Raw genomic sequence first — 22,761 nt, 5'->3', positions numbered from 1 at the left:
GGAAACATTATCTGTTGTAAAACATGAGAAAATCTTTCACAAAAAAAGTGACTTCAAAGTTGTGACATTATGCCACAAAGAAAAAGTATTTCTTAAGACTACTGAGTGGTAAGCAGAGGGAAGGGAAGGGAAAGGAATCATTATTTGACATGTAAGAAGAGAAAGGCTTATAAGGCTGCACATGCAGTTCAGCCCTCACTGCCACCATGGCTTGGAGGGGACATTCTGGCCATGGCTGGGCCAAGGCCAAGGTCGTGCTTCATCTCCTATGCCTTGGAACATTCAAAAGAGAGCTCCATTGGCACCAGTGTTAGAGCAGAGGGGGGACAACAGCTGAGCGAGCGCAACAAAGAGCCTCTCCTTTCAATACGGGCTGATCTCTGCCCACAGCCACTTCCCCAAATGAACCCTGAAATAATCTTGGTATCAGTTTCATTGCAAAATGTGGTGAAAGATTTCTGAGGGAAGACAAGACGTCAGGACTTCCTCCAGCAGCGTCAGTGGGAGGACGGAAGGCTCACAGGGCAGACGCTTTGGAACGGGCAGGTGGGGAGCCCCCAGCAATGCCCCTGCCCCGCGCCTGAGGACGGCATGGAGCTGAGAGTTCTCCTCCTGTTGCTGCTCTGCTGCCCAGGTAAGAGGAGGGCTGGGCACGTTAGAGGCATCCCGTGGGACGCGCTTCCCAGTCCTGCAGTGCTGAGGAAGGGCAGGGGAGGGCAGTGCAGGGCAGGGGCAGCTCTCAACATCCCGCACCAGCTGCCTAATGCTCCCAGCTGAAGCCATTCTGTGGGTGCAGAGCTGTAGCTTCACCAGGTCCCACACTTGCAGGTCTCCCAGCCCAAACACCTGAAGCTGAGATTAGCCAACGGGAAGGAAGCACGTTCTCTATCGAGTGCCCTTACGCAACACAGCCTGACAACAAGCAACTGAAAGCCTGGTGCCGCCTGAGGAACGCACGATGCGAGCTTGTAGTGCTGACACTTGCCTCAATGCAGTACAGATACTCAGACAGGGCCAGGCAGGGCCACATTACAATACAGGATGGCAACAGGACCGTGTCCATCACCATGTCTGAGCTCCAGGTAGAGGACTCAGGCATATATTCCTGTGTGTATAGCAGCAACTATGTTCTACTGAAGACCGTCTCGCTGAATGTTTACAAGGGTGAGTACTGTTTCTTTCCCCACACAAACTCACATCCTTCAGAGGACAACAGTGCTGCTGCCCCGCTCCATCCTCCTGCCTTCCCTCGACCCCCTCAGCCCCCAGCCTCCACCCTCACCCAGCACCTGCCCCATTCACAGCGCCTGCTGTCAAGGAGCCCCACAGAGCCACAGCCCTGGGGGCATCCAGCTCTGCCCTGCCCACAGCCCCCCGCCCCGGCTGATGGCTGTCCCAGCCCAGCTGCCAGCTCGGGCCGGGAGCAGGATGCCCTCATGCCCAGCACTCGCGCTCAGCCCTCAATGTGCTCTTTGCAGAGTTACACAGGCAGGAGCTGGACGGTCTGTCCGTGCAGTGCCCATACGGGGCCCTGGGCCACAGCGGGGGAAGAAAAGCCTGGTGCCAACAACGAGGTGAGGCTGAGTGCTCACTCCTAGTGAGCACACGTTACTCTCACACATGGGGCAGCAGCGGAAGAGTCTGGAACAGAAGCAGCTCAATCCAGGATGATGCCCAGAGAGGGATTGTCACCATCACCATGGACAAGCTGCAGGCACAGGACTCTGGTGTGTACTGGTGTGCGCTCTACAGCCCCTTTCAACGCCCTGCATTCACCCGGATAATGGAGGTCAGGCTCTTTGTGGACAAGAGTAAGTACCTGCTGGCAGATTCTGACCTCACCTCCCTGGCTCATCTCCCTTCTCCCCTGTGCCCACCAAGGAGCCCAGTGCCATCCATGTGCACCACAGACCCACATCACTCCCTGCAGACTCAACACTGGGGCTCCCAAAACCACTGAGAACTACTGACTGGTGTGAAAACATGGCTGGTTGTAGACTCCAGATTCACTTTCCTACTCCCCCTCTACTTTTTATGCTGTCCAAATTAGTGCATCTTCCAGTGGGGTACATTAGGATGATTTTCTATGCCCAAGCCCTACATGATTTTACTTTCTCACAGACATTTTGTTACGGAACAGCAGCAGGAATCTGACCTTACACAGATGTACTGTGTTGCTTCTCTTGTATTTTAGAGAAGTTTCAGTCATATTCAGAGGTTTTCCTACCACCCATGCTCATGATACTACTTCTGTTCCTTTATAGCAACTCATCCCTTGGTTTTCAAAGGCTATTAAGACTTTCCCATTTGGTTGCAACACAGATTTAGAGCCATATTTTACAGATGTTTTTATCTCTTTCAGCATTCTCTTAATAAGTGATAATATTTAGGCACTTGATTCTGGCAAACCAACGCCATGCTGTGCTCTGTCAGGAATCTGGCAGAGCATCACTGCAGGAATATAGCAACCCAGATGCCCAGAGGGGACAGCTCAGCACTTCCAACTGCACTTACAGTACTTCTGCTGCACACTGTGTCGGCATGGAAAGCAGGGTCCTTCCCTCTCCCTTCTACCTTTTCATCCTTACACTGTTTTGCTTGCTCACAGCAGGTCCTGATGACACAGGTTACACCCTGGGCACTTCGTGTTGGTGCACACAGATTTATGTCCGTGGTAGCAATGGCAGGGAAGTTTAGACGGTAATGGCAAAACAGCCCAGTAATTATTCTCCTATTCATGTTTGTGATTGCAGTACCAGCTGCAACGACTTTGTCAGTTACTACAGGCTCAAGTCAGAAAAACTCTTCTGGCAACAGCACACAGCCACGGTAAGGCTTAAAGAAACTTGCAGAGTTTGTGCACAGACAAGTGTCTCGCTCCAATTTATAGGAGGGAGATGAGGTTCTTTTAAGTCTGTACACCCGGCGTGAGATTAAGAAACAACGGTTCATATGTCAGTCCAACCAGTTTATTACAAATCCTAATCAGGGAGACAGGGAAGGGAAGGAGGGCGATAGAAATCATAGGAAAGAAGCAAGAATTGCATAAAGCGGGGATTGTCACCGCCGGAATTCCAGCAACGTCCCGTTGCACGATGTCTGAAGGTCCGAGGCAGAAGCGGGGGGGGGGGGGGAGGAAGAGAAGGGAGCGGCAGCGCGGCCAGCCTTGGGCAGCAAGCAGGCAGCAGGAGGCGGCCGCGGAGCCAATGCGGGAGGAAGCAGCAGCGCTCAGGCAGCAGCCCAGGAGTTTGTCAGCAGGCAGGAATTCTGTAGTGTGAGGAATCTGATGTCAGACCCCTCTTCTACTTCACCTTGCAGGGATCACTTCCTGAGGAATCTATCAGAAATCCTCTGTTCTCCTTCATGAGGAATCTGTTGTCAGAAAACCTGTCCTCATGGTTTTCGGTTCCTCTTTAATCCTTCTTGTTCTCCTGCCTACGTGATGGGCCTTGAGCAAGAGTCGTTGAGTGCCTCCTGAGATGGCCATCATCCTGAGACAAGCCCACACAAAAGAGCACTTCACAGCTATTTAGCTGCCGCTCATCTCTCTCTCCTTGCCCCTGGCCTTGTCCATCCCTGTCCTGCAGACACGGTTCACAACCCTTGTGGGGGTTATGCAGGGCGCTGGTGAATAGTTAACAGCAAAATACCCCTTAGCTGCTCTTTCTTCCTTCTATTTACTATTGTTGTTTTTTTTTTTTAATGTTAAGGGATTTTCTTCCCCTTTGGACTTCCTGTCATGTACACTGCAGCAGCACTTAAGAGCACCAATATACATCAACTCCCAGTGTGTCAGGTGCAGGAAAACTCAAGAGGAAGCAGTACCTGCTCCTGAGAGCCTAGAATTATGCTATGAACTTTGAATAGTGTTTTGTTTTAAAAGCATGAAGACTAGAATTACAGAATGGCTTAGGTTGGAAAGGACCTTAAAGATCAGATAGTTCCACCCCCCTCCTTCCAAGTGTATAAAAGCTACTCCTGCCCCCTTTCTGGTAATGGGCCTTGCTAGCTATTGGTAACTAGCACTGGTAACTTCTTTGCTCTCCCTGCAAAGGAACACCATCATAATCTCTGTGGCTCTGTGCATCCTGCTCATCCTGGCATTGGTCATCACAACAACACTGGGCATCAGGCAGCGCAAGAAGCAGAAGACAGGAGGTATGTGGAAATTGGTGATTTCTGTTCTCTGATTCTAGATGGGTCCTTCTCTAACCATCATTTTTCCTCTTCAAGCAAGATTATTCCCAATTCACAGTACTCTGGGGAAGATAACATAGGTTCAGGCTGGGAAGCCTCAAAGGCAGGCTCCCTGCTGTGATCTCCCAGTAAACCAAACCCATTTTCCCTGCACAAAACACCTCCTACCATTTTAGAGAAGTAAACTGGGAGAAACACATTCCCCAGACTCAGGGTGGATGGGTCCCATTGGCACAACCATCACTTCCATCACTGGGCAACCCCAAAGCCTCCCCAAAACTCCTTGGAGCACAGCCAATGACCAGGCATTGCTATGGGCTTGTCTGCTTCTCAAAACTCTGACTCTGGCTCTTTCCAAAGGTAACAGACAAGCAGAGGACACGTATGACAAACCAGAGAGCCCAGCACAGGTAAGGAATATGACCATTTCCATTTGGTACCTGAATCCATCACCTGTGAGGAGCTGGCTGACCCACATGATGATCATTTTTGGTTCTGAGTGCGAGGGGAAGTAATGTTTAATATCACCACAGAAAGGAATGTGGGGGCAGTGGAAGGAAAATTCCACTGGAAAAAATAAACAGTAATGAACCCAAGGTGGGGAAAATTCTAGAAATCTCTGAGAAATGACTGAAAGACTAGAAAGCAAGGTTAGAGGATGAAACTGTAGCCTGTCTCAAGGAGAGGAGATTAAAGAAAGGGTTTTCTGTTACTTCTTCCTCTGCCATGACCAGAGGTGACTTTTCACACAACTTCTCCTGGAAGAATCTTGTTCCTTTGATAACAGCTGCGCCTTGGCACTGAATGATGCTGACTACTGTTTGCTCTTCCTTTTTATAGCTTGAGAGCACTGAAAGAATGGGAAGAACCACAGATGACAGCAGAGATCTAAATTACATTACTCTGGACTTTAAATCCCAGCTCAGCTCTGATGAACCTCTCTACTGCAATGTTGAACTGAGTCAGACTCCCAGGAAACCCACAGAGGAAAATGTGGAATATGCCATCATTGCACACAAGCAGTTACCTAAGAATGACAAAGGATGAAGCACAGAATTCTAAAGCAATCCAGAAATGGGAGAACTGCAATATAAAGTGGGAGTGGAGAACAGTACACGAACACTGGGGAAAGAATTAAGGTTTTGCTGCCACATGTACATTGCCTATGCATTTTAAGACCTCTTTCTTTCCTTTTAGAAATTTGTGATAAGTGTGCAGATCCTCTTAGGTCAGAGGTGCTTGGTAACTCTCAGGATCAACTGCATGTTTGCTTTTTTGATTCCATTAAAATGCAGCCTCTCTGGGAGAGGCAGGTGTGCAGGACTCTCCCCTTGCTGCCACTGGGTTTGTTTGTAGTGGGTGGCAGATATGAGCACTGGGTTCTAGGAATAAGCAGAACCAGCATCTGCCTGAAGGCAGGTGGCTTGAGTGTACTGCACCAAGCTGAAACAGTGCTCTGCGAGTTGTGAAGCTGAGGGTCCTGCTGTAAGAATCTGAGCACCAGGAGGTCTTCTAAGAACCAAACAGTGGTGCACATCACAGTGCATACCGTTTTTGATACTTTATGCAAATTCCTACGTTTATCAGCCTGCCTAGGTAAGAAATAAGATGGAAAGAGGCTTTCAAACTAAAGCTAAATGCCCACCCATTAATCAAGAAAAAGGGCACATGTGCTAGGTATGGGTGTAGGAGGGAAAGAAGGTGAGGCACTACTGAGTGCAAGCACAGACATTCCTTTAAAGACCTCCTCATCAGAGGCTTTCATTCTGTTCAAAAGCTTGTGGCTGGCTTGCTCTTACAGCTGTTCCTCAAGAAGACACAAACTGGCTGCTTGAACCAAAGCAGCATGGAACAGAGACAAATGAAAGAGCATGGAAAAGAGAAAACAAAAGATGAGTGTTTCTGGAGAAAGGAAGGAAGGGAGCACGTGGCACCACGTCCAAGGAATGCACGGGGCACTGGGTGTTTTGAACAGCATTTGCCATCTGCCAACTGCACAAGTGAGCCCTGAGCCAGACAGGAGGAAAGTCCATACAGACAGCAGCACAGAGCAAAAAAACTGACAGAAGAAATCGGCAATCCTGCCCACGGCAGGGGGTTGCAATTAGATGATCCTTCAGGTCCCCTCCAACCCAAGCTGTTCTATGATTCTACCATAAGCTTAGCAAAGTTTCAGGAAGTACTGCAAAGACACCAGAGGAAGAAGTATGAGCACAAGAGGGCTGTTTTCAACAGCAGGTGATACAAGAGAAAGGAAATGCTGGTAATTCAAGAGTAGATTACTTACAGATATAAATGTCCAAGTAAATTGCATACATAATACATTTATAAATCCCTGGTGCAGCTCTGATGCAGGCTTCCAAGAGTTGCCAAAGAACACTGGACTGGCAGGGACCTGACCAGCCCCCTGCTGTCCTGAATAACCCCACCATAAACCAGGACACGTACTCCCAATGGACTTGCTCTCTAGGCTCCCATCACACACCTCTGAATCAACCATTAGCCAGACTGAGATGCAGCTCTGTGTCCCTACAGCACTGTGCTCTACTCACCCTGGCACCAAATAAAAGCCCTGACACTTCCTAGGCTGCACCAAGCTCTGCAGATAGGTGGCAGATCAAAGACGTCTGGACCACCTGTTATTCACAGGCCTGTCTTGCTATGGCTGCAGCAAAGATGCAGGTTTGTTCTTTGAGACTATCAGAGTTGACCCATTTAACTTGAAATGAAAGGAAGAAAATGGAAAAAATCTGGAAAAGGACCTCAGGCTACGACTCCCCTAACTATTCATACAGTCAGTTACACTGGGTCAAACAGTAGAATAGTAATGGTAAAAAATAATAAAATGCAAGAAATACATTTTCAGGATCACAGTTGCTTCTCATGAAAGAGAATCCAGGCTTGAGCTTTTTGGTGCAAGAAATAAAAAAATGGAAGATAGAAAGACCCACAGAGAACTTCTAGGTACCATCTTTTTAAACACTGATTAAAGAAAACAAGGCACATTTACTAACAGACAGATCTGCAGATTTATCTGCCTGTTTCTGTAAGATAAGCAAGGTTTTATCAGCATTTGAATGGAAGATCTCCAAGTAAGCGAATCCAACAAATTAACAAGGGCAGCCCATCAGTTTGCTAATGATACCAGAGGCCACCACATGACGCTCTCTTTCAGGCTGTCTAGACTAAATTGTGGCTGTGAGCAGGCAAAGCTGATGCCTGAATTTTCAGCCAGTGAGAGAAAGGCCCATCCGTGGTGAATTGCTCAACATGCAGGACAAAAAAGATGCCAAGTTCCTGTGCTCATTCCTTCCGGCAGAGCTAGGAGGAGAGAAAAGCAAACTGCTCTTGGGCAACAGCCCTTTTCACTTCTGTCTGGACTCCTCTCTTTCCCCTTCTCTGCTGGACAGACATGGAGAAACTCATGCACCTCATCTTGGTCTTCTTCTCAGGTAAGAAAGCATACGTGGCCTTGGGTGATGATAACAGGTAGGGTAAAGAACTGATGCAAGAACTCTATCTTAAGAGTAATGACCTCTATAAGACAAAGATTACAACAAATAACAAGACTGCACAGGCCTTGAGATGCAGCAGCTCCTTCTGGATGCAAAGGTACCTTCACTGCAGCATGCAGCTCTTTGGAAAAAACAGTACAATCATTTGCTATGGATAGCTTTACCACCTGTCTGCACATTGCAAGGTGCAACACAGTACAAGCAGGGGGAACCTGGAGCTTTGCAGTACATTCTGCACCCTGCTCTTCCTCCCTTGTTATACTGGAGGGATGTCAGACCCTTTCTTCCGAGTTTGCTCTATACCCTTAATTGAACAAAGGGGCTGTAAGAAAACAGAGGGCAGACTCTGTAGCAGGGTCTGTGTGATAGGACAAGGGGAAGTGGTTTCACATGAAAAGAGGAAAGATTTAGGATGTAAGAAAAACACTGACTGTGATGAGAGCGGTGAGGCACTGCACAGGCTGCCATAGGGGCAGTGGTGCCCCTTCCCTGGAGACCCCCCATGGGACGGGGCTGTGAGCACTGACAGAGCTGTGGGTGTCCCTGTGCACTGCAGGGGCGTCGGATTAGATGACTTCTAATGATTCTGAAGTGATTCTATGACCCAAGCACTCAGCTTTCCTCACAGCGATCCTTTTGAGTCAGAAGATGAAACACTGTTTACAGAAGTCTTGTGTGCTTTCTCAGAGTGAAACTGCAAAATTCTATTTGTTTGCATTCGTAGGAGGTTGAATGTAAATCGCAACAGCTGTGGTTCAACAGGAGGAAAACAAAACTCAGTGAAGTAGAGACATCCTTTGGGCATCACAAAGAAATACGTGAGCTAGGGAGCACATCTCTGTAGGGAATAACACTCCCAGTCTTTGATTATTTTCAGCTTGGAGAGCAATGGGAAACAAGGCACAGGATCCAGCTGGTATTCTCAGCTGATAGCCTTCTCTTTCCAGGCAAATTCTAGAGATGCCCGATTCCTGGAACACTGCACATGCAGGCACACATACAGGCTTTGGGAACACAGAATCTCAATTCTGACTGAAGTCTGAATTTGGAAAAAAAGTCCACAATGCTTTTTTCAGTAGCAAAAAAGGGAGGAGGAACACAAACAGTAAATGACCTGTCAGCAGAACCTGCGGAAAAGATAATGACACAAAGTTTTCCACTGGGGCATCAGCAAATCTTCAAATGCCATGACTATCAAGGCACTGCTTTGCAATAGTGTTTCTGGTCCATAAACGCAAAACCAGAAGTCACTCCAGGAACTGAAAAGCCTAGCTGAACAAGGGAGGAGAAGATTCTGCAGGAGAAATAAGAGGTGGAATTACAACGTTTAGTTGGCTCTCCTGGGATGGGATGTGCAGAGAGGTAAAGCCTTCACTGGAACCACTGAGTGGAACAAAACAGCAGGATGAAAGTTTGTAGGTGATGGATGACTGAAGAGCATAGATCCATTTTTATGCCATCCTCTAGGAAAGCCTGAAAGACCTTCAGCTTCTTTTTTCTTTCAGCTTACAAAGCACTTAGAATGTTTAAAATTATTTTAAGATGCTTTATGATAAGGCTCTGCCAACACAAAGGCCTCACAACAACCCATTTTTTAATTTACTCCTGTTTTAGCATTATTTATCTTGCCACAAAATCTACATAGATTTCCAGAAATAACACTCTGTACTTCTCTCTCTAAGTATTAATAGACTTTCCCTTCTGCCTTTGCCCACTATAAGGAGGAAATGGAAATTAGAAATAAGGAACTAGAACAAAAAAAGCCAAGCAGCTGCAGACCAGTTATCAACAGGATTAAAATTAATAGGTTATTAAAAAGACAGGATGAAACAATCTGCAAAGACTCTGGAATCAGAAGTCAGGAATGCGAATAACAAGCAACCTGCTAACAGCGAGCTGCTCACTTGTTTCTATCTCTCACTTTGATTGCAGCACCTGCCAAGGCTGTTCTGCTTTCCTTTGGCTCTGTAAAGGGCCCTAAAATTGTGACAAACTTTATAGGCGTTTACTGCACAGCACCTATTTCGCATCAGAGCCAAATCGGTACCTCTGAACATATGTGGAAGGGTTGAGCTCAAGGCTAAAGCCTGAAGCAAGCCGCCTTGCTGCAGCTGTTTGCAAGTAGGCAGGCTGCATGCTTCAAAGAAGGGGTGTTACAGCAAGGAGAAACTAACTAAAGGCTGCTGAGAAACGAGTCATTACTGGGTCAGGATGACCTGCCTGGACGCCTTCCTGTGCAGCCTGCTGTAGGAGCTGCTTTGCAGGAGCATTGGACTCAATGATCTCTAGAGGTCCCTTCCAACCCCTACAGTTCTGTGCTTCTGTGATGATCTGCCTCATAAAAACACCTTGTAAAAACCAAGCCAGTTTACCTAGTGTCAAGTCAACCTCCAGCTTTGTGCCCCCCCAGATCAGAGGAAAACACAAGTTCCTATTTAAGTGTCCTAGTCATGCTGACAAACAGTCTCCCCTTGCTGGGCAGGAGCACAGTGACCACAACAAGCGTGACAACACTGAGCTCCAGACTGCAATCCAGAGCAGTCACCACAGGGCCAGTGGGGGAAGATGAGGACCGAAATTTGCTGAGCTTCAGAAGATCTGCAAACTCCTGCTCAGCAGGAGCCACATGACACACCAGTCAATGGGATCACTGCAGGCTTGTTTCAAGGAAGTCTGAGCCAAGACTGAACCTCAGCACACTGCATTTTTCTCAACATGGCAGGCAGGTGAGCCAGCCCTGCAGTTGGCAGTAGCCATCATCAGAGCTGTAAAAGAGGAAAATGACATTTGTTTGGCACAAGCATAGCAGTAAGGGATAGATATGAAAGTTGTGGCTCACCACTTTCTCCTCTCCTAGCATCCTGCACTGCACAGAACATCACTACGGTGTACGGAATGGAGGGGGGGACCATATCTGTGAACTGCACCTATAACCCCCGGCAGCAGCGGTGGAGAGAGAAGAGCTGGTGCAAGCAGATCAATGGGAGTAAGTGCCAACACGTGGTGAGCGCCCGCCGCTTCTGGCTGCCATTCCTGAAGAACAGGAACGGCACCACCTCCATCAGCGACAACATCCAGGATGGGGTCCTGACCGTGACCATGAGGCGACTCAGGAAGCAGGACGCCGGGCTGTACCAGTGCAGAACGGAGTACCTGGGGGAAACCAACACCTTACGGAGGGTGCAAGTGGATGTGCTGACAGGTAGGTCCTGGGGCTCTGAGTTTCACCAGTTCCTACTTAAATTTCACATCCCTACAGATGCCAGGACTGTACTTCAGTAAACATTTACTTTTGTCTGTCTCTAAGGAAGTCCCAAGCCTGCTTTTATTTCCCAATTTATAGCAACATAAACTCACTGCTACAGGACATCTAATACATGGACATCTAATACATGCCATCTGTCACTACCCAGACTAACCAGTGCCCAGCCTCACTTTGGTCACCCATGCCTATCTGGGGCACTGGTTTTGTGACACCACTGAATATCACATGGAAACATTTGCAGACTGAACTGTTCTGTTTCTGTCACCAGCTGTCCTGGAGACCCAAATCCCAGAGGAGCCCAGTGCTGTGCAGAGCATCTCCAGGTAAACCATAATATTCCTTCTTCTAAGACTAAACTAGATTAGCACCTGTAATCCCATTTGAAGCTGAGAAGAATATCACCACAGGCACATTCTCTGCCCCTTCCTAATGCATGACAACCCTTGTAGCTGCTGCATGGTTTCTGAACACAAAGCAGTGCTCCAGGGCCAGGCAAGCCAAATCCTGCAGATTGCAATTTATCCATATGTGAGATCTTGCAGTTAAAACCTATTACAGTTGCTCTAACCTCGCAGGCTCTGTTGTGCCCAGGCAGGGGGTACCACTCACAGGAGTTGTTACCACCTTTGCACTTCTATCCAATCCAAATACAAGAGTTTATTTAAGGTTGAATCATCCTCTTCCTTGCTAAGCCTCAATTTGTTGTGTTTATGTTTCCCCATAGCATCCCTCCTGAAGCTGATTTCACGGTCCTCTACATCGTTGCTGGATTACTGGCTACTAAGTTTGTGGTGGCTGTGCTGATCTTTATCATTAGCAACAGCATGAAAAACAGAGAGGCAGAGCAGAACAAGCCAAGCTTGAATGAACAGCAGGTCCTCCGTTTCCCTGGTGACCTCGTAGAGCCTGCACATGGTGGAATCAGCCCCTCCTGGGAGAGCACTGCTTAGAGCCGAACCAAAGGGAATCGACAGGGAAATGAACATCAAGCTTTTTTGAGCAAAGCTTTGCCACCTGCTGCAAGAAAGAAAAGCACTGCCTACTAAACATAGGTATTGACAAACCTATCACTCTGGAGAGGGAATGTCACCATCTACCACCTTCTCTCATTGCTTTCTCCAACACAACCCAATTGAAATGATGCTGCCAGTAACACCTGAAACTGATGGAAGCGGGTGGGACTGAGGGCTGGGAGGAGGGAGGAAGAAGAAATCTTTTCGTCAAGAGATCCAGCAAAACCTTACTCATGTGGCAGAGATGCTTCCCCAGACACAGTAATGCACAGATAATGCATTGCTGTAAGGAAAACCACTGAACATAAACAAGAGTCCAGGTTAACACATCTCAACCACCTGGTGCTTTTGTGCACTCACACACACACGCAGTGCAAAAATAATATGACAGTTTCATCTCAAACCTCCAAGGAAGTTTTGATTTGTTGAAGAACAGTGCTGAAGAGCTCATGGCTTTTATTCAGAACGTCCTACACACCTCTACAGAACCCATGAATGCTTCTCCCAAAAGCACGCAGTACAAATGGACGTATGTGGTTCTACTGAAAGCTAGTATTGATGTCTAGAAATCAGCTTTGTTAAGACTTGTTTGTAAGACTCCTGTCCATAAAGACTGATTTTTGCCATGCTTATGGCAATGCAGTGCTCTGCTGTCACCTCCAGTCACTGCCAGTAACTGCACCACACGATCAGGCAGTTATTCCTAGTGCTCATCCCCTGTGCAGGTGAGATCTGTCAGTGTTGTGCCATCTCACACTACTGCTAGGTGACACAGTCTCTTCTTCCAAGACCCCAAGGATTTCCTTGCACAGAGTGGATCCTTAGCAGGCAGTCAGTGTGGAAAGGAACAAAGAACTGCAGAACATAACAAAGGCATGTGAAATCTGCACACAGCTCTGAGCTTGTTTCCTCATTTCTCAAATCATTCCATGAACACAAAGATGATCTGTCTCTCTGTACTTTACCTGCACTTTTTCTCAAGGGGTTCATTGTTCATCATACCCCAGAAGGAAGCTGCAATTACCTGTCCAAAGAAGAACCCAAACCCAATGCCATTCACACTGCTTCCCGCATTGCCTACAAAGCTAAATAAAAACAAACTGTTATCTTACATAGTGTGGATTCATGACAAAGGGCTGGAGCACAGCAATTCACAATAAACCACTCAGAACAAGCTGCTGTGTTTTGCAGTACTCCAAGCTGGCAGGTGGGTGGATCCAGCCAGCTCCATTTAGCATCTAGTGGTAACAGTAGCTGAGATCCCAAATCCAGACAAGGCTATGCACAGCTGTGCTCCAAACTAATTTCATTTCATTTTGGCATTCCCTCACGACTCTGAAGTGCCTAGCATAGGCATGGGCTGTAAAGCAAGGGAACTGCAGCACTAACCAGGAGGCAACCCTGACACCTCATGCAGGGCCACTCACCGCCTCATGTTGATGCTGGGCACTTCTGAACAAGAACATGGAAGTTGCACATAAGCACAAAACTGCAGGAAGGATTAACTTATCCTACTGAAAGCTGCACTGCCAAGGTGGCACCAGAGCCTGAAAATGCCTATTTCTTTTCCAGCCCCACAGTCTGATTGCTAAATAGAGCTATCGACACAACTAAATATTTAAAGCAAAAAAGCAGCCAGTAAACATGAAGCAGTCTTCCCACCCAAGACAGTTTGTGGTTAATAGATGTTCTCAGCAACTCCAAACTGCTATCATCACTCCAAGCAGCAGAAACTGTAAATGACAAAGCAAGTTTAGCTTCCTCTGTATCAGAGAATTCCTCACTGGTAACGAAGCTCTAGGATACACTCTCCTCCCCGTGCCATACACCATTTTCTACTGCAGGATGGGAAGTTTTCCAGCCCTGCTGCTCCTGCTGGTGCTACCAGGTAAGGCTTTGAATCACCCTGAGGAGCAGGGTGCTCTCAGTGCTGCTGTACACATTGCAGCTGTTATTTGCTTGAACAATTTTTATTCAGGCCATCCACGGCCAGGCAAGGAATAGGATTGCCAGATGTCAACAAGAGGAGATGTTCAGCCTGAAATGTGTTTATTTTATTTACACAAGCTTAGGTTTTCTCAGTCTGAAACCACCTAGCATATGGGGAGGGAAATCTGTGTTTGTTATTTTCTCAAACATGATGGATGAGGCATTGTGAGCAGTGTGAGACAGGCTAGCTGCTGTTTGCTCACTTACAGCCTGTGAATACTGAGTCCACAGAGAGGAACAACGTGAATAACAATGGAAAAAGGGTAGTGGCACCAAGGCTGGGTATGGATGTTTCTTTATGCAAACCTGCAGAGACAGATAACTCTTCTCACAGTCCCAGAGGTGTCAGCAGTGTGGCAAGAAAAGGCGGCACAGGACGTGGTGACTACTTCTGGCATCAATTTTCTTCTTCCTTTCAAAGGATCACACATGGCAGCAGAGGACACGCAAGTCTTTCTGCAAGTACCAGGAGAGTCCTTCAGAGCTAACTGCTCATACGACGTGCACAAGCACTCACGTGAGAAGAAATTCTGGTGCAAGGAACAATCAGAAAAATATTGTCCAGTCTTACCCTTGAGCTTCCCTTCAGAAGAAAGGATTGCTCCTAGCCCTGTACTGCATCCTCCAGCTGAGCTGAGAGACTCTGGAGGCGGTTGGTTTTCTGTAATCATGACAGCACTTCGAAAAGAGGATTCTGGCATGTACCAGTGTGGAGTTTGGGTTGAAATGAAGCAAGTTTTGCTGCAAAGAATACAGATGGTGGTTTCACCTAAGGGTGAGCTATGTGGTCAACAGCACGCCGGGTGGGAGACTACCAAAATAAATCAAGAATGATGTGTCAATTCCATTTTTTTGTTTCATAGCTAAACATGGTACATCTAGACATCGTAATTCCCCAAGAGGTTATTGAGGACAGGATCAAACTACGTACTATAGCTCCATATAAAATCACAATACGTATCTGTATGTATCTAGAGGCAGAAATGGCCAATAATTTTTTTTTCCCATACAAAATGAAGAAGTTCCAAAGCGAAAGAAAGCATTATTTTAAAAATCACCACGAAAAACCATGAATACAATTTTGTGGGATTGTGCTAATCAAAACCAAATGGGTTTGGGATAGAATATTTCAGAAAAGCTGATGAAAACTAAAGGAATACAACTTTCTTTTGCAGAAAATTTTCCATTTTGTTCCAAGTGTTTTCCAGTCACAGAAACCTTTCACGCAGAAAGGCTCTGATAACTCAAAAAGACTCACGAGAGGGAGCAACACCCTCTTAAACTCGAAGACAGATATTAGGCATTAGAAATGTGCTGAGGTGGCTCCTTGTCACAGCACCTGGGCAATGTGACAGCAGTGACAGCCCCAGAATGTGACATTACCTGATACAGGCTTCCACCTCTTCTGCAAGCTCTCTTTGTGCTGCTGTTGGCCTCTCTCCTTTGCTGGGTGATGCACACTACCACAGGGACTGTTCTTTCTTCTCTTTGATCCTTCTAATGAATCACCACTTTATTTTCTTTAGAACCTGTAACAGTGTTTGCCAAAAAAGGGAAATCTCTGTTCCTCCACTGCTCCTATTCTGCACCAATCAACACTGGAGAACTTCAACATTTTATTTGGTGCAAAATGGTGTCCCAAATTACTTGTCACCCTATTATCAGAGGTAACGCTGATCAAAGTATTGTTAAAGCAGAGAGGACTGAAATGATGAATGACTTCTCATGGAAAATGATTAGAATGTGGCTGAAAAAGCTCCAACTTAATGACTCAGGAGAGTATCGTCTTGAGAGCCATCTCCAGGGGAGAAACAAACTACTGAGGAGGATTGTGCTGAAAGTTTTGGGTGAGTTAATCAAAGAATTAATGATGATCTTCTAAAAGTCAGCAATTTCTTAATACTTGACAAGAAAGATTACAGGTCAGTGCTAAAGAGCTCTCTTCTGAGCCTTGAAATTTCCTGAGACACAGATAACTCCTGAATTTCCTTTTTAAAACAGATTTTCTGACACACACTAATGGTATAAATTGCTGCCAGTTCTTGGGAGGGGGGCAGTCTGACTTGGCTTCCTAGACTGATAACATTTCACATTTGCATCAGCAGATGGAACAGACTCCAAGAGATCTGAATGTTTCCATGAATTTCTACCTGAGTTCACCTCTTTGTCACTGTCTGTTAATGAACTTTTGAATTTAATACTTTCCTTCTGCTTTCAGCCAGTGCAGAAAGCAGCAAAACAGAAAGCACTGAGTGGAAACAATCTGATCTTTCTGACCGGACTGAAAAACGCAGGAGGGGAGGTAAATAACGAGATCCCTTCTTTAAGACAAAGATGTCAAGATTTGTCTTCTAAGAAACTTTCTTTCTAGCAGCATTCAAATGCAACTCAGCTTTCAGGCTGCTCTCTAAACTGACATGAATTTTCATGGCTTACCTATTTGGCAGCAGTGAAAAAGCACCAGAGGCCCATAACCTGAAGGAAAGAAACCTGGAATCACAAGATGTCTGTTCCTGTCCCCATAGCTATTTGCTGCTGGCTCTCTGGCTGAGCCTACACTGGTGCTGTCATGCACATGCACTGCTGACAGTACACCAGCCAACAGCATACACAAAATCCCAGCTCTTTCCTGAGAAAATGGATGATCCTATAACTGGATGATTCCCATGACTCAGCTGCATTGATAAGCTTTCTTTTGCTGATGAATAGCACAGGTTGGATATCCTTGTGCATTCCACAATGTTATGGTTAACAAACAAGCAGTATCTCTGGAGCATGCTAGCATGACAGAGAGTCATCAGGGATGGATCAGTGTGGGAAAATCATTCACTCCTGTTTTTTTTTCCAAGGGGAAAAGTGGAATATGGATGGCAGCCCCACAGACAACAGCAGAAAGGACCAGAGGTAAAAAAAAACAAAGACACCCAGACTCTAATTATGGCATTCTGGCTGCACTGCAGGATTTGAGCAGTGCTGTGATAAACAAGCACACACACACACACACACACACACACACACACACACACACACAGGCTTCTCCCTGCGGAGTTTGGGTCGACCTGCTCAGGCCCTATGAAAGCCATACAAGTCTCCTATTGGTTTCAGGAGCTCTAGGTGGGGACTCCACTGAAGATGCTCAGTTTCAGTGTTATTCCTTTCTACCTGCTTAAAAAGGGACAACTATACAACCCATGCAATGTTATGTCACAATGATTCTGCTCTTGTACAAGCACAACAGCCTAAGAGCAACCCATAATGATCCTGATCAAAGACAGACCATGAGAAGGGCTCCTGCATCCCAATAAGGGATGCCTTTGAACTCTAACCAGCACTGAATTGAGTGCAGGAAGAGATTTCAAGCTCCTGAATGTGCCCCAGGCTTGTAAAGAACCAGAGAAAATACAGTTGGGATGGATCCTCTGTGACTGCACATCAGTACTGACCTCACAGAATCACACTTGTTGAGAGACAACGGGGTTAATAGTTGTATGCTGAATTTAATTTCAGACACACAAAACCCCCTCCCAAACTAGCCTAGTCACTGTGGTGCTGTAAATAGTGATGGAGACACCAGGTTTTCCTTTACAGGACTCCCTACGCTGTCATGGTGCTGATTTCCTTGCTGGCTACGGCTGCCCTGATCGCTACTGTTACACTCATCACCAGCTGCATGGGGAAGAAAAGAGCAGGTAAAGCTCCCTAATCCTCTTGTCTTTTTCCTGCCCCTGCAGCCTGGTATCCCAGCACCCTGAAGGTTAAGGATGGTTTATTCAGAGGTATCATTGTTCAGGAAGGAAGTGCAACTGAGCTGAGAGCGATACACAGCATGTGCACTAAACTTCAGGGAAGGGAGAGTGGAAGCAGTCATTTTTTTTAATGAAAAAATAAGTGTCTGGTTTTACACTCAAGAGACTCCGTTCTTTGTGGCAGGAAAAGAGATGGACTTTGACAGACATCCTGCTTTCAGAAGGGGAGTGCTACAGGTAAGAGATCATCTGAAATCCCTTCTTCTTGGTGCTCTGTTTGATCTCTGCTATCAGTGCTGGCTCTGCGCTCAGTGCTCAAGAGGATCACAAAGCACACGGTGCCACTCATCCTACAGTGAGAACGTGTTCCATCCAGCCAAGCCAGCAGGCTGAAGCTGTCTGTGTTTGTGACCACATCTGGGTGCAAAACAGACACAGCCCCAGTAACCTGAGCAAGTCATAATCCCTGCTTTTGTTTACAGTACTCAGAAAATAAATTCAATAACAAATAGGTAATTGAGAAAGTTTACTGGCCTTGGATCTTCAGTAATATCACCAAAGCCTCTCATCAAAGGAAATCTTTGTTATTTGCGATCTCTCTAAATATTGAGTGTTATCTGTTGCTGAGCCATTCTATCTATGATTTAGGATTGGAAAAGAGAGTTTTGTGTACAAGAATTTTCCCCTTTTCCCTGCACCCTCTCTCCTCCTCCTCAGTTTCATAATATGTGGAGAAAGTGTTTGTAATCGTAATCGAACCGAGGCTAATATTGAGAATCAAAAAAGTGCTGCATTTCTTTTTGGCTTCTCATTCTGTATGTTTTTAAAGGAAGGAAGAGAAAAAGCAAGTAGAATATCAGATGGGGACCACAGTGAGAGTACGATATACGCTGCAATAAGGCACCAACCTCGACCCAAACCTGAAGATGTGATGTATGTCAACATACAGCCTTCACCAAAAGTTTCCTTCCTTCAGGAACCACCAGGGAGCTCACATCCCTCAGGGCCTGTGGAATATGCTACCCTTATCTTCAAGGACACAACTCCACAGTCTGAAATCGAAGAGAGAAGAACAGGCCCACTGAAAGAAAGCAGCACAAAGCCTTCAGCTTATTGATGGAACGCTGCTGAACTGAGCTTAGAAACAACCCGCACGTAACCAATTGCTGGAGATGCGTACACACAGCACTGCTGAAAGGATGAGACACACGGATGCACAAATCTTCCCTGAAAAACAACCAAACTTTTCTAATAGCACAGCAGCACAATTCAGCTATCATGAACAAACACTGTGAAAGGCTGTGGCGCATTTGCCTTCTGTACAGGGCTCTATTTTTAAGCAGTGAGCAACTATAAGCCCGACTTCAGGAAACAGGCGGGCTGTGATAGCAGCAGATCCAGTGCCACAGCCAGCAATGGGCCGCGAGATATGGAAGCACAGCACTTCTGTTTGGACTTCCAACTCACTTAAATATCTGCATGTGAAATGTTAATTACTGCCCACTGATTAGGACCAAAACAGCAAAGTGGTAAAAGTACCTGCTGAATTTCAGCACAGAAGTTGTTTTGCGTACTTCAGGGAGACAAGTAATGCTCTGTTTCAACAACAACAAGTAATGCCTGGTTTCACCAAACCAGGGCTTTGCTGAATAGTATTTGTCCACTTAAAATGTCTTCAGTCTGAACATACAGTTGCAGAATTCAGACTGTATGTATAACTTTGGGTTTCCTTGCCTTCTCTGCTTGTTTATTAATGCCACACCCATGCTACAGTATAACTCTGTCTTGGCTCTGTTGTAAGTTTCACTCATTCTGATCAAACTATTGAATCCTGTTATCGTGGTGATCAACACCAACACCCCTAGGAATGATGGATAACTCCTAGGATAAAGCTGACTAAGACTCTCACCTCAGCTCTCTGAGTTGGACCCACAGCTGCTGAACGTGACACAGAAATGGCTTTTGTTTTTTTATATTACAACTGGAAGAAAAGGCACGTGAAGAGGCACAGTCAGCAATTAATCATATCACCTGCACAGAAACTCCACTTTGCCTGTGGGTTCTTCTCCATTTCTGAGGAGACGTGGGGAGAGGAGAGGGGAGAGAAGATGAAACTTCCCTTGCCAAGTCTGATGTGGCTACAGGACATCAGGGCCTTTGCTGTTAAAACTGAGATGACTTTGCCACTCTACTGCAAATTCTCTGAGAACAGTACCAGAAAAACAACATTAAAATAACTGCTAACTATATGTGTGTGTTTTTTGATTCCTAAAGAGCTGCACTGGCTCACACTGGAAAGAATTAATGACTGAGGCTCATGTCACTTTTTAAACAACAAACGTGTTTGCATGCAGCCCTGCATTAAGGTCTGAAAATATGCACACCTGGAAAGATGAGCAATTGTCATAACAAGCATCAATACACATCTCTACTTCTTATTTAGCCAGTTTGATTCTCTGAAAGCAACTAAACTTTGTATGTCCAAATTTCTCATCTAGCTGCAGTGGCACACAGAGTAGATCTTAAAAGTAATGTAATGGAAATAACTCACAACAGAAAGGCTTTCTGGTACACACTTCCTTTTCTCAAGAAAGCTGAAGATATCTACTATCACACGATGAAGCTGAGGGGGTTTGTAGGGCCAGTTTGGCACTTAGATTGCATCAGTCCTCTGTCACAAAATGCAGATAAGTAACCGCCAGCCTTAGAGCAAAGGCTCTCTGAGGACTGTTTGCATCTCTAACAGGCAGTAGAAGTATTTCCAAATGCCCCATGGCTGAGCAGCCTGTCTGCTCACCACAAAGCACTCTGGCCTTAAGTGGACTATAAGAACAGAACAAGCACACAGATTGTGAATTACACTGCAGAGATTTCTACCCCAATCACCACAGTATTATGCCATCCTGAGAACGTCCAGCAGCAGCTCTGCAAATTGGGCATGCAAAAGAAGCCATTGAGATCTCAGCAAAAGCCCCCCCAAAAAACAAAACGGCAAAGTACATTGAATTTTGGATGATACTGGTTGGGAGCAATACCAGAGATCAAGGAGTCTCCTGCTGGATGAAATACAGTTGGCTCATCCGTACCTTCCCTTTTCCTCTGGAAACCACTGGGGCATACGAATATTTTTGGAACAAATGTTTGTTTCCAGCTCCTTGAAATACAAAGAATTGGCAACATGTTACTGCATGAGGAACCAAGGAGCAGAGAAAACCCAACACTTACCAACCGTGTCCACTTCACACATTAGCAGCACAAAATTTTATCCGTTCTGTTCGCTTTAGAATATCTGTTCAATTGTCCTCAACTTCCTGCCTTACTTCTCTCCTGTTCCCAGCAACTCAGAATATTGATTCCCGGAGCAGAAAGCTAAGCAATAAAGGACAAGATCCTGGCAACCGTGACTAGCCCAAGATTAGCAGATACAGGAACTTCTCTCCAAAGCGAGGGCTTGCTTTAAATTAGTCTGGTCCTGCTCGTTAGGGAACTGAAAAGAATTTCAAATTAAGAATAAAGCAAAAAGCTGTGAAAATCAATATCTGAGTGGCTTTGTAATCACATAACCTATTATGTGCTGTGGGCATTCCCTTCAGGCCTATGATGCCTGCTTATTCCCCTGGGCCACTGCCCTTCATGCTCTTCTGCATTCATGACTCCTCAACTGCGATGTCCTTGAGGATTTATTCTGCTCTATTTGCCCACAGTCACACTTGTAGCATTTCTGCATTTCATCACGATCTCAGAGCTGCCAGCAACACTGTGTCAAAAGGGCAGGCCAGCATCTGTCAGGACCCACACTGACTGCCAGCCTTCGGCGCTGCAGCACAAACCAGTGTCCGAGCTTGAAGCCTGGTGCAGAGAGAAAAATATTTTTTTCAGAAGATAACCCCTAACAGCAGTACCTGACTGGATGCTCAGAACTGCCTGCTGGAGGCACTCCTAGCCCACCTCATCTAAGGGGAAACCATCCCTCTAATTTGGGCACTGACCACAGGCAGTATGACTGTGCTCTATCAGAACTGGTATTAGAAGAACTCACCTATTTTCACTTAGAGCTTTTAGCCAGTATTTCCAAGCTGTTTTATAGATAGCACGGAAAGCACTGTTAAGGCATCCCGTGCAGGAAAAAGAAACACAACAGTGCTTGGAGTAAAGCTGCCCTTTTTGTTCTTGTTCTGCTTGTGGGCAGCAGGTGACACTCATGCAAGCTCAACACCTCTGCTAGCAAAGCAGTTGCTTTTGCACCAGCAAGGGCAGAACCAAGCCCCAAGAGCTCTACTGATTCTAGTTCTTTCAAGAACTCGTATGGCCACAAGTGCCTGCAAAGTTTAGTGTATCCCTTCTAAAATAAAGCATATCCCAAGAACACAGGAACAAATGAACAGGCTTAACGCAGTATTTTGTTTATATAAATATATATATGGCAATTATTAATCCTAAGAGCTTTGCAAACAACAAACATACAGCAATACAGTAGCATACAACCACTTGATACCGTACAAACAGACAGCCTAACAGCAGTCCTGATAAAAGTATTTATGTTATCATTGCTGAAGTTACAACACTGCTGAGAGATCCTGAGCAGCATGCATGGAAGGAACAGCACGCCTGAGAGGGATTAGCAGGCGGACATGGAAGCTGAGCATTTCTAAAGCCTTCCAAAGCCTGCCCAATCCTCTTAAGAGGAAAACTTCCTTTTGTACCAAAACACAAAAAATAAGCTCTAACAGTCTCCATTCTGCCATATTTGAGCAAATAAAGATAATGACATGATACTAGGGAGTTTGGGGACAAGAATAAACCACCCTTCTGGAAGACACCCAGCAACACAAAGAAGTAAATGTTTTGGGAAGCACAGCACTTGGGTAACGTGAAGGTAGTGACCTCTTTTATGCTTGCACAACCCCGAGCAGATTCCAGCACTGCACCCATAGGGCACTCCCTGTGCTCCAGGGCTGTTTGTGTCATCATTCGACTTTTCTGGAAGACTTCTCTGGAATAATTACCCGAGGCGTGCAATGACTCCTGCAGCATGC

The 22,761-nt window shown here is 46.0% G+C and overlaps 4 protein-coding genes across 5 annotated transcripts in view; all 4 read left to right on the top strand.

Annotated features, from left to right (window-relative positions):
* The window catches only part of ITPR3 (inositol 1,4,5-trisphosphate receptor type 3), a 275,096-nt gene that overhangs the window by 137,622 nt on the left and 114,713 nt on the right, over positions 1–22,761 (top strand). The gene's annotated exons all lie outside the window — the stretch shown is intronic.
* On the top strand, positions 508–7,129 carry LOC125684292 (CMRF35-like molecule 8). Its single transcript, XM_048926326.1, has 7 exons — positions 508–634; positions 829–1,164; positions 1,479–1,811; positions 2,754–2,829; positions 4,055–4,158; positions 4,558–4,607; positions 5,038–7,129. The coding sequence occupies exons 1-7, from the start codon at positions 592–594 to the stop codon at positions 5,242–5,244; spliced, it is 1,149 nt and encodes a 382-aa protein (XP_048782283.1). The 5' UTR covers positions 508–591; the 3' UTR covers positions 5,245–7,129.
* LOC125684298 (triggering receptor expressed on myeloid cells 2-like) lies at positions 7,516–13,179 on the top strand. The gene is made up of 4 exons (XM_048926342.1): positions 7,516–7,649; positions 10,570–10,914; positions 11,246–11,300; positions 11,702–13,179. The coding sequence occupies exons 1-4, from the start codon at positions 7,610–7,612 to the stop codon at positions 11,925–11,927; spliced, it is 666 nt and encodes a 221-aa protein (XP_048782299.1). The 5' UTR covers positions 7,516–7,609; the 3' UTR covers positions 11,928–13,179.
* Positions 13,331–19,915, top strand: LOC125684291 (uncharacterized). Of its 2 annotated transcripts, XM_048926325.1 has the most exons (8): positions 13,331–13,878; positions 14,401–14,754; positions 15,506–15,826; positions 16,198–16,281; positions 16,829–16,883; positions 17,568–17,668; positions 17,910–17,962; positions 18,555–19,913. In XM_048926325.1, the coding sequence occupies exons 1-8, from the start codon at positions 13,836–13,838 to the stop codon at positions 18,840–18,842; spliced, it is 1,299 nt and encodes a 432-aa protein (XP_048782282.1). In that variant the 5' UTR covers positions 13,331–13,835; the 3' UTR covers positions 18,843–19,913. The 2 variants fall into 2 exon arrangements, with proteins under 2 accessions (XP_048782282.1, XP_048782281.1); XM_048926324.1 differs by having other exon boundaries at positions 13,331–14,754; positions 18,555–19,915.

The sequence above is a fragment of the Lagopus muta genome, chromosome 24, assembly GCF_023343835.1.
Source record: "Lagopus muta isolate bLagMut1 chromosome 24, bLagMut1 primary, whole genome shotgun sequence".
NCBI classification, from domain to species: domain Eukaryota; kingdom Metazoa; phylum Chordata; class Aves; order Galliformes; family Phasianidae; genus Lagopus; species Lagopus muta.
This window is presented reverse-complemented; position numbering and strand designations above follow the sequence as displayed.